An 11,432-nucleotide genomic window follows, 5' to 3' on the forward strand; every position below is an offset into this window, starting at 1 on the left:
GCCTGGGTTTCGGGAAACTCTTCGAGTTTAGGGATATCAAAGGTGGGGATGCAGCTAATTCAGATTTTCTGAGTAAAGATTGTAATCTAAGAGTATTCTATTTTAGGGCATTGTGTTTATCGTAGGAGTACGCAATGAGGGTTGCAGAGTGGATTATATTTGGGGGTGGGGTTGGGGGAAGTGCGGGGGGGGGGTTGTGTACCAATGAGGGAGTTTTTCTTTTGCTTTTCAAGGAGAAGAGCAAACCAGGGGGAAGGGGTGGAAGTGGGGTGGGTGCGGAGAGGGGTGCAACAATGAATGAATGGAATTCCCAAATCTCTGTAGATGTTCATTGAAATGAAAAATTAATTAATAATAAAAAAAAAAAACACCTTGGGTTTTGGAGCCTAACCACATCAAGGAGTGAGGAATAGTTTTCAATTTGAGCTTATAAAATATGCTTTTGGTATTACGAATAAAGTTATAAAATTAAAAAAAAGAGGGGAGGGAAAAATCTTGTTTCCAGCTGAAACATTATTTGAAATTTCCACATTTCAACAAAAAATTGAGCACCACATAAATAGTGAGGAAAACACACATACTGTATGGTGAGAAAGAACAAAACACACACCAAAACAACAAACTCCAGTTAACAGAAGCTGTCTCTAAGGAGATCCATACATAAACGTCCTCGACTTTGGGCCTATTTAAAACCTTTGAACCTAAAATAGCTTACTTAGAACTCATGAAAACTATGCCTAAGATTTGAGAGTTCTACTCTCAAATGAATGGTATCATGGTGCACTACATAGACGCACATATCAATTACACTAACAAAACAATGTTTAATATTAAAGCAGCCAAAGGTTCCAAGGCTGATCTTTCAGTTAGCAGCCAAGTTCATGAACCATTGCATCAAGAAGTTCACAAAACACAGAACGTCAAAGTTTTTCCCCCCAGGGCAACTAACTGAATTGACTGTATTTGAAAATTACTGAGGTAATTCAAGTTTGAAAGCACACTCTCAAAATAAAAAATATAAGGCTGAAGTCATTAAGAAGAGATGATGGCTTCCTCAGAGATTTAGACTAAACTATTGGCCTAGTGGTAAGAAGCTGCACTGCAATCCCAAAGTCATGCAGTTGGAGCCCACCAGCCGTTCGATCCTGTTCGATCCGTGGGAGAAAGATGGGCAGTCTCCTCCCCTGCAATTAACTGCCTCTGACAACCTGCTGGAGGGTCAGCTATGGGTCAGTTCCAACTCCATGCTATACAACCACAACATAGCCCAACTAGTTTACCAAGGAAAGAGAGAGATTTCCTGAGTCAGAAGAAACCTCAAATACCGATCTCAAAAACCACCCCTGCAAATAAGGCAGAATCAAATTGGAGACTAGGACAAAGTTTCATTGCCTTGGACTCAGGTTCGCAAAGACTCTGCAGCTGATTACTGCATCTAACAACAACAACTGGAACATGCTGAATTCCTGCATATTGTTGAAAACAAAACAGCAATTAATCAACAACTTAACAAAGTTAAGTAGAACTTAACAAAGAGGCATGAACCAGGAAGAAATAGTAAAAACCAGTGGTGGGGAAAATTATTATTCTCTTAGGATGATGGTATACAAGTAGAGGCTGCACTTTTTATAAAGCAACACCAGAGACTTCACAAAGCAGTGGCCAGCTTGGGAATCCACAAGTGTATAGGAAGGACCCGGAGCCAGGAATTAGAAAGGACTGTGTTTACTTCACTATCTTGATCATGAAGATGGCTTCTTGAGTGTATATACATCTTAAAGCATATGAAATTGCCCATTTTATAATATTTCATAAATCCAATTACACCTCAGTAAAGCTGCTTCTTTAAAAAAATGTCTTCAGTGTTGTGTCATTCTGTGGTTTTGGCAGCAGTAGAATTAATAGTAACAACAAAACCTTACCATAGTTTCAATGATGATGGTGAGGTTACCTAAACCATCGGTCAGGGCTACGTAGCTTCCCCCTTTCTCTAAACGCCCAACTGTCTTCAGGTAATACCAGCCTGGTTTTGTGAACTGAGTGGTATGAGCTATAGAAAAATGGAGAAAACCTCAAGTAAGACACAATAGCAATAATGAGTCCTTTAAAAAGGAGGGGAGAGGGAAGGGAGAGGTGAGGGGGTTTTACTACTAATTCATAACACAGATTTTAAGTCAGACAAGCCAAACATTTGTGTTCATCCAGAGGAAAATACCTACTGCGATCCAGTTAAATGGTACAATTATATGAAAAGTGTTTCAAGGCTGGTAAAAATAGTCTTCCTGAAAATCAAAAGCCATGTTTTGTGATTCAAGAATCAATCAAAAATTCAATAATATAAGTCTTACTTTCTTTCCCCAATACTGTTATTGCCTGCCAAAAAAATGTGTTCATTTCTTTTGAATCATCATTATATAAAAACAAGACAGGAAATTTTAAAATGGTCATGCATTTAAAAAATATCAACTTTATAGTTACAAACAAGTTAATCTGCATAATACAAAGACTTACAGTCCTGAAACTATACTAAACAATTATTCCATTTCTTTACTCTCCCAAAATAAGTTAAATAACCAGCAGAGGACATTACTCTACCTACCTAATATGGAATAAACAAGTTCAACATTTAAAAAGTTATTAAAAATATTTAAGTTCATCTTTATTTTTCCATATTTTGTAACAATCCAATTCACTGTCATGACTTTAAGTCTTTATAAGGAAAGCACACCAATTAAAAAAGAAAATTACTCCCATAAGAATTTAAAATGAAAACAAATGTACTTTGAAGTCATCATTTTCTTACCTTTGAAGGAACTGATTTTAACAAGAAATGACAGTTATAATGTTAAAACCAAATTATATTTCTTTTTTCCACCAAAAAAAAATATAGAAAATAACTTCAAGTTAATCCAACAAGATAATTTGAATTATATTCACTATCACGTTTGGGAGGGTGGAGGGAGAGCACAGGAGAGGAAGACCTTTGATGAGATAGATCAGTTCAGCGATGGGGTAATGGGAGTAGGTGTGTCAGAGACGGTGAGGTTGGACAGGATAGAGCAGGGTTTAGGGCTCTTGTACGTAGGGTAGGGTCGCTCTGAGTCGCAAATGACTTGACGGCACATAACAACAACAATAACATTGGTATAAAAAAGCCACTGTCACAGAGTTGATTTCAATTCATAGCAACCAACCCTCATCAAGTTTTTCAGGGTCCAGATATTTGTGGGTGAGGACTGCCCATCTTTCTTCCCAGGAGCAGCTTGGTGGATTTGTACCTTGGACCTTTTATTTATCAGCATGACACATTGTGCACTACGCCACCTGGGCTCCTTATTATTGGTATGAATACTTTAGTCTTGTGGTGGAAAAAAAAAATTATACCCTGCAATCTACTTTTTGCAGCACAACTTGCCTTGTTATTAATGATACTGTTGTTGTTAAGTGCCGTTGGGTCATAGGCGACTCACAGCGATCCTATGAACGAAAGACCTGGACACCTGTATAGCTTTCATCCTTTCTCCAGGTTCATAGGGTTTCCAGAGGCAAGCTATTTTGGAAGTGGATGCCACTCCTGCTTCCAAGCTTGTTTTAACTGGGGAGCTCCACCAAACACTGTCCACCATGGGTAACCATTCTCGCATTTGACACATCAGTGTCACAATGTTCAGTTTCACAGCAACCATGGGTTACCTCTGTACAGCAAGTGGACAGACCAGGACTATACAACCTAGAAGAATGTTTCACCAAAAGCAATTAAAAACATGACTGAGGGCCGCGGATTAGAGTCACCCACCTTTGGCTTGGTAGCATCACTTTCTGTTCACTGGGCCAACTGATCTACAGAATAAATGATACTACAGAATAATTTTATGTTTCATTGGAAAAGGATGAATATCCATGCTCATTACATTTGAACTATTTTGCAACTTCTGTAGATTTTAGATAGCTAGTAAAGAATTAACTCATGTCCTGTGTTCTGTAACGTAAGGTATTTATTAACTTTCTGTCTGCTGTGGAAAAACCAGTTTGTTTCCATTTGTAATTCACTTCAATTTCCTTGCCTCCATATAAATGAGTGCTTTTACTTTGAAGTAGTTACAACATCTGGTTAATTCTCTCCTATTATAAGAGTCACAGGCATTCTTTAACATGTGCTCATTTTTATATTTGTGCAAAAGTCTTGATTTTTCCTTTTTTTCTGAGAGATACAATAAAATATATGATATTTCATAATTTTTTACATGTACTTATTTTACTTTTCTGTTGTTGTTGTTGAATGCCATTGAGTCTGAAATGACCCAGAGCTGACCCTCCAGTGGGTTCTCAGAGGCAGTAAAACACATAGGAGGAGACTGCCCTTCCTTTTCCCATGGAGCAGCTGCTGGATTAGAACCACATGCCTTTGAGATTGCAGTGCAGCTTCTTACCACTAGGCCACCAGCAACATGGACTAGAGAATTAATAAATACTAATGTGTTTTTTATTTATGTATTTATTTATAAATATTAATGCAATATATACACACTTTGCTATTTTCTCTAAGAGCCACCGGTTTTAAATTAATAAGCAATAATGGAATACAAAAGGAAATCTAATTACTCAAATGATTCTTTTGAAATCTGACGGCCCATCTTGCTTAAAACAAATGTGTTATTCATATTACTCATATGCGTGAATACATATGCATATGCACATAACAGGCGTGCGCGCGTGCATGCGCACACACTAACTCTGCGTGCTTCCCCTCGAAGGGTTTTCTCTTTGTCTCTTAAAGAAGACTTAGGAAGCAGGTTGAGTAATCTGAACCATACCTGATACCCAGATGGGAGCTTCTACCATGTAGTGCCCGCTCCATGGCTCCTGAGCCGTCATCAAGCCGCATCCCCCATAAGGTAATTGTTCATAGTAACCGGCCAGCAAATTCCAGGCAATGGTGCTAAAAGATGTGTTTGAGAAAAGAGAAATCTCAAGACAACTTGTGGTAAAAAGGTTGACTCTAGAAGTCTGTATTAAAAAAAAAACAACACAAACACTTGATAAGAGTTCATATAAATGACCTCTCAACAAGGAAATACAGTTGCCTACATTCACTCATAGTTTTAAAAATCCAGGGTTATACACATCTAGTCATTGGAATTGTGAGTCACTTAATTAAAAAACACATATACAAATGACTTGCACAAATTGTTTACTGAAACGATGGTGTCGCCGGAACATGCCCTTATCCATCAGTCAGGAACAAGTCAAGACTCAAATGTGAGTCAAACACAAAGGCTTTATCCATACCTGCCTTCCATTCAACAGGCAGCCTTCTCAATACCTCAGTTTCAGGACATAATTTTAGGACCTCGACTCTGAACGGTTCCAGACTTTTACAAATGAGAAGTCAGGTCTCAGAGTCAGACTGCCTGGGTTCAAATCATGGCCCCACCACTTACCCTCTCTGGAGCTCAGTTTCCTCATGTGTAAAATGACGATGGCAACTGAACCTAACTCATGTGATTGTTGTGAGGACCAAATGTGTTCAAACACAGACTGTCTGCTCTTACTCCGCTTCTTTTAATGAGTACGAATCGGTGTCAGTCTGCTGGCCTGCTTTTTGTCATCTGTTCTTTCAGAAGATTGGACTGTCGCAGTCCACAGCAGTTCCTGAACCCTGAGATGATGACTACATGGTTCTCAGAAAATCCAAAGGACAGCCATGAGTCTACCTGGCAAACAGGAAAGCTCTGAATCCTGGTCCTCGTAGGCTCCTCACAGCTAAAAAGCTCAAGGTTACCAGTAAAAATATTTACCAAGACTTTATCAATCAAAATATGATAGAATATTGGTAGAAAATACAAGTCTTTTAATTCTGTCAACACAAAGTAGAAATAATACATTGTCCCGGTTTTCAGAAAGCCTTTTAATCAGTAAAAATTTGAAAAAAATTCATTCTCAAGATTATACCCACTTTCCTTTTTGCCTAGGAAATGGTATCCTCCTAAGCTGGTAGAAGAAAATATCGTCAGTTTGTTCTGACTCTGCCATTCCAGACATAAGAACACACCCTGAGGAAATAGCTGTAGATGTGTACAAAGCTATGCTTCATTTCAGTATGTTCAAAGATCTGAATTGAAATGTAAAAATACAAATGATTTCCATTTATAAGAAAGACAAGTCAATGTGACACCATTCCATCTGTTTCACCATTTCCAAACCTGTATGGCGTCAGAACCACCTTAGTCCTGACTAGATGGACAAGAATCCCAGGAGCCACCCTGATATCTGAAAGCAGCAGGTCAGAGCAGCTGCCAGTGAATTGGTATGGAGAGCATCTCACGCGTTCATTAAAGGTTTGAGCAGTCAGCCAAGTTTGAGAAATACTGCTTTATGTAGGAGAATAAGCAGAAGATTAAAATGATGAAATAGACACTTCACTATGCCCTGTTACGTGAAAGGCGACCAACTAAATACACTGTAATGTTACCATTTTAAAAAAATAATTTTGGTAAAAATTATACCAATTTTGTATTAAAAATATAAATATCAATTGGAAGGACATATATCAAAATTTTTAAGGGTGGCAAAATTTTGGATAATTCTGTTTCTTTGTTTATACTTGCTTGTTATTTCTAATTTCTCTGCCATACCCATGAATTATTCTTACAATCAATTTAAGTTATCGAACCAAAGTTTCCATGAGAAGTATTTTTGCTTTCAAAAAAAGAGATGGTAAACATAGGCTAGCAGAATAAAGCAGGTCACATTCACAGCATCACTAAAGGATGCTCACCTTGCTTATTTTTTCATCATTGCTTTGGAATGATAATTTGTAATTATAATTGAGGTATTTTCAAATCATTTAAGAAATGTTTCCCTTTGAGACAAAACAGTATTCTCCTATAAAGGAGTCTGTGTGACGATCATGAGTTATGAATTGGGTTGTTAACTAAAGGGTTGGCAGTTCAAAAGCACCACAGGAAAAAGATGAGGCTGGCTACTCCGAAACTTGATGGAGGGCCAACATGAGTTGGAATTTAGTCAAACGCAATGCGTTTGGGGTTTGAGGGTTTGAATCTCCCTTAAGAATGTCTGTTTAAACAAAACAGTTATATGAGTTACTCTCAACTCTCATGGCCATCAACCACTGGAATTGACTCTTGGCTGACCCTCCACTGGTTATCTGAGGCCATACATCACATGGGAGGAGACTGCTCATCTCTCTCCCTCAGAGTCACTGGTGGATTTGAAACGCCAGGCACCGCCTCTGTGTGAGCTACTTCCAGAGAACTAAACCACCAGAACGCCCCTTACACAAGCTAAGGGAGGCCTGAAGAAAGGAATCAGGCAGCCTGAGACTGGGGGCAGGGGGAGGAAGGAACCAACAAACCAATCCAGGTCACGAGACATTGGGAAGGAGGAATACTCTTTCAGGTTTTACAAGACTCAAGGGAAATGAAGAGCTACAAGCATGCAATGCATGGTGTCTGCATAAATCTTGGTTAAAAACAAACACAAACCAAATGCTACTAATGACATTTTGAGGGAACAAGTGGGAAAATCTGAATACAGACTCAGTCTTTGAAACACTACATAGACTGTTGTGTAAGAAAATAACAATGTGGTCATGTAGCAATGCATGATAAAATATTTAGAAGTAGCATGTCAGGACATCTAGAATTTGTAACTGTTCACTAAAACTGTACGTTGTTTTTAGTTGCTGTTATATTTATTCTGATTCACAGAAATAAATATACTAGTTACAAAAAAATCTTACATCTGCATGACTTTTACTGTGTGTGTGTGTGTGTGTGTGAGTGTGTACTCATACACATCACAGTTCAGTAAGTCTGGCTTTTTAGAGGAAGATAAGCAGATACAGAATAAAAACAGGTAAAAGAGGTTTTGGGTGGTTAAGACACTCGGTTACTAGCCCAAAGGTTAGAGATTCAAGTCCCTGAGACTCCTCAGGAAGAAAGTCTAGTGATGTACTTCAAAAGAATCGAAATTTGGAAACCCTACAGAAAGCAACTCTGCCCTGGCATACACGTAGTTGTCATGAACTTCAACATACTTGACGGCCATTGATTTAGGGATAAGTATCGATATAAGTGAAACAAATAAGTGAAATGTTTAACATCATTAACCCTAGGTTGTGAGAATATGATTATCCATTACAAATTTTTTTCTACATATCAGTACTTTTTAACCACTGTATCATAGAAAGCTTAAAAAGTTTTAATAACTTACGAAGTCATTAGACCATTGACATAATTCTGATTCAATATGCGAGCCCAGCAACCTGCACCCACGTCATTATTATAAGTGCTAAAATCTTCAGAAGACCAAAGTTTCTTCTTGGTCAATTTTGCATCCCTGACTGAATAGGTCCCAGGATAATGAGCCCTGGAAGACAACGGGTAAGAAGAAACGGAGACAGGTCAGAATATGGCACTTGGTTGGTGCATAAATGTGAACATATCTTCTCTAAGGTTTGTTATTATAAAAAAAAAAATGAGCCGATTCCAGCTGTGTCGGATTCTCATGCGTCTTTCATGGTAGCCTGTTAAAATTACAGCAAAGGAAACAAAAGGGAACAAACATATACTGGCACACAGAATAGGAATTATTAATTGATGAAGGATTTCAATTTGTTTCTGGGGCCATAAAATGTTGATGAGTGGAGCAAGCAGGTCTCAGACATTGCAGATGGAGACTCAAGTAGGCATTCAAGTCAGACTTTGCAGAGAAGGCCAGATAATGTAATGGTAGGAAAGAAGGTCGAGATTAAAGAGGCTACAAAGCAGACTAACTAAAGTCTATCTACATAGAAAGCTTCACCACCCCTTCCTTTTGGCCCAAGAGAATAACAGCTTAGCATTTACTCCCAAGGTAAAACCAGGTTGCTCCTTGGAATCAAGGGTTGTGAAGCTCCATTCTCACATACGTCGGGCACGCTGCCAAGAAGGATTGTCTCTGGAGGACATCGTGCTCGGAAGGGTGGACAGTTAGCAGAGGAGAGGAAGACCTTGGATGAGATGAACTGACACAGTGACAGTGGCAATGGGGATAGATAGTGTGTGAGACCATGATACATGCTCAGGAATAGGGCAGGGCTCAGAGCTATAGTTTATAAGGTCGCTATGAGTTACAGCTGACTCAATGACACATAACAACAACAAATTAATATTAAAAATCACAAGTTTCTTTTTTCTAGAAAACCAACCACTCTACCTTGGGAGAACTAGAAGTTCCGGAGATAGTTCTCAATCTGGGAAACTGTGGACTTCAGGGATATTTGGCAATGTCCACAGACATTTTCAATAATCACTCCTGGAATGGAAGGGTTCATCTAGAGTTAAACATCCTACAATGCAGAGGGCAGCCCTAACAGCAAAGAATTATCCACTGAAATCAGAAGTAAAGAGGATGGAAAAGCCTGAGTAGAAGCAAACACTGGTCACATTCTAGCATTCTGAGGGAGTCAGTCAGTAGATGGAAAAATGCATCTCTTGTAGCAAATTAAAATGCTGTCATAATGGAAGGAACTGATTATAGAAGAACAACTAAGACAGTTCTATTGTAAAATGAAAAAGAAATTGTTGATAAGGCAGGAGATTGTTGCTGAGCACTGTCAAGTCAGAACCAATACATAGTTGACCCTTCAGCAGGTTTCCAGAGACAGTAGACTGCATGGGAGGAGACTGCCAATCTTTCTCCTACAGAGCAGCTGGTGGATTTGAACTGCATGCCTCTGGGTTAGCAGCACAGCCCCTTACCACTAGGCCACCTGAGCTTTTAGGAAGAAGTGTACATACTTTATAGGCTAAAAAAATGTATTGGCAAACATCTTAAAACTAATACAAGAAGAATAATGAAGGCTGAATTATAATATTCCAAACACTAAAGAATTTTTTCTGAAGATGTATTTTTGGTTTTAGTTATTTCATTGTTTCCGTTAAAAAATTCCATTAAAAAAATCTGTTAAGAAAAGTTTTACTTAGGTTTTCTTCCAGTCCAGTGAAAGAGAAAAACCATAGTTGTCAATGATTTTATATCATTTGGATCCAGAATCAACACCCACGCAAACAACAGTTTAGAAATCAAAAGACATCGGACAAATCTGCTGTCAAACACTTCTTTAAAGTACTAGTAAAGTATGGACTGTCAGTTTAAAGACTAAGGTGTGCCTGACCCAAACCATGGTATTTTCAACTGTTTTCTTTGCATCTGAAAGTTGGACAATGAAAGGAAGCCCAAAGAAGAATTGATGCTTTTGAATGACGTTGTTGTTGCTCTGTACTGTAGAGTCGGAACCAACCCATAGCTGACTGTCAAGCGGGTTTTCAGAGGTAGTTACTTGCATGGGAGGAGATTGCCCATCCTTCTCCCACAACAGCTGGTGGACTCAAACCACCTGCCTTAGGGATTGCAGCACAGATTCCTGCCACTAGGCTACAAGAGCTCCCTAAGGTTTTGAGGGGAAAAAAAACTGAATATATCATGAATTTTGCAAAGAATGAATAAATCCATCTTTGAGAAAATATTTCCAGGGTATTTCTTAAAGGCAAAGATGATGAAAGTTCACTTCATGTACTTTGAGTGTATAATCAGCAAGAGCCATTCCTTAGAAAAAGATATAAATCATGATGAGAAAAGTAGGCCAGCGAAAGACAGAAAGATTCTCCCCAAGACACACCGGCACAGTGACCACAACAATGGCCTTAAGCATGGCAGAGACTGTGAGGACAGCAAGGCGAGGGCAAAGTTTCAATCATAGCGTTCAAGGTCCACAGGGCACCTTTGAGTAGTAGTCAGCTTGAGGGCACTTAAGAGGAACGGTGATGGTAAATTAGGATAAAGCACCAATTTGAATTCTCAGCATTTCATAAGGAACAAAAAGTTCAAAGTTGGGGAACTGTGCATGGTAGATCATCTTCAACTCAAACATAATAAAGAAAATAGAGAATTTTAGAAAAGAAGAAAGTATTAGAAATTATTTCAGTTAAATCTGCTAAGATTTTCCTGAGTCACTGAACATGTAAATGGGCTTCTACTTAATACTGCAAAAATGCACTACTGAGGGAGCTCTGGTGGCCTAGTGGCAAGAAGCTGCACTGCAATCTCGAAGGTACATAGTTTGAATCTACTACTGACTCTGTGGGAGGAGGAGGGGCAATCCCCTCCTGTGCCAGTCGGATCTGATTCGATGGTACACACATACAAAATAATAAAATTTTAAAAAATGAATTAAAATAATAAATTTATCATTACTGAAAGCAATCTAGCATCCAACATAATTAAGAAATTACTGTTACAGCATCACAGTGCCCAATTGTCCAACCACAAATGAATGGCTTGAGAAATTATGGTACATTCACACAATGGAATACTATGCAGCTCACAGGAGCAATAACTTTGTAAATTATTACCTAACTTGGGAGGGC

General features: G+C 38.6%; 1 protein-coding gene across 1 annotated transcript in view; it reads right to left on the reverse strand.

Moving 5' to 3' along the window:
* GALC (galactosylceramidase) overlaps positions 1-11,432 on the reverse strand; it is a 79,522-nt gene that overhangs the window by 25,472 nt on the left and 42,618 nt on the right. The window contains 3 exon segments of the mRNA XM_006896025.1: positions 1,923-2,050; positions 4,815-4,939; positions 8,236-8,391. Of these exon segments, the coding sequence (XP_006896087.1) occupies positions 1,923-2,050; positions 4,815-4,939; positions 8,236-8,391 (409 nt within the window).

Source organism: Elephantulus edwardii, unplaced genomic scaffold (assembly GCF_000299155.1).
Source record: "Elephantulus edwardii isolate Elephantulus edwardi_28Jun2011 unplaced genomic scaffold, EleEdw1.0 scaffold00179, whole genome shotgun sequence".
NCBI classification, from domain to species: Eukaryota; Metazoa; Chordata; class Mammalia; order Macroscelidea; family Macroscelididae; genus Elephantulus; species Elephantulus edwardii.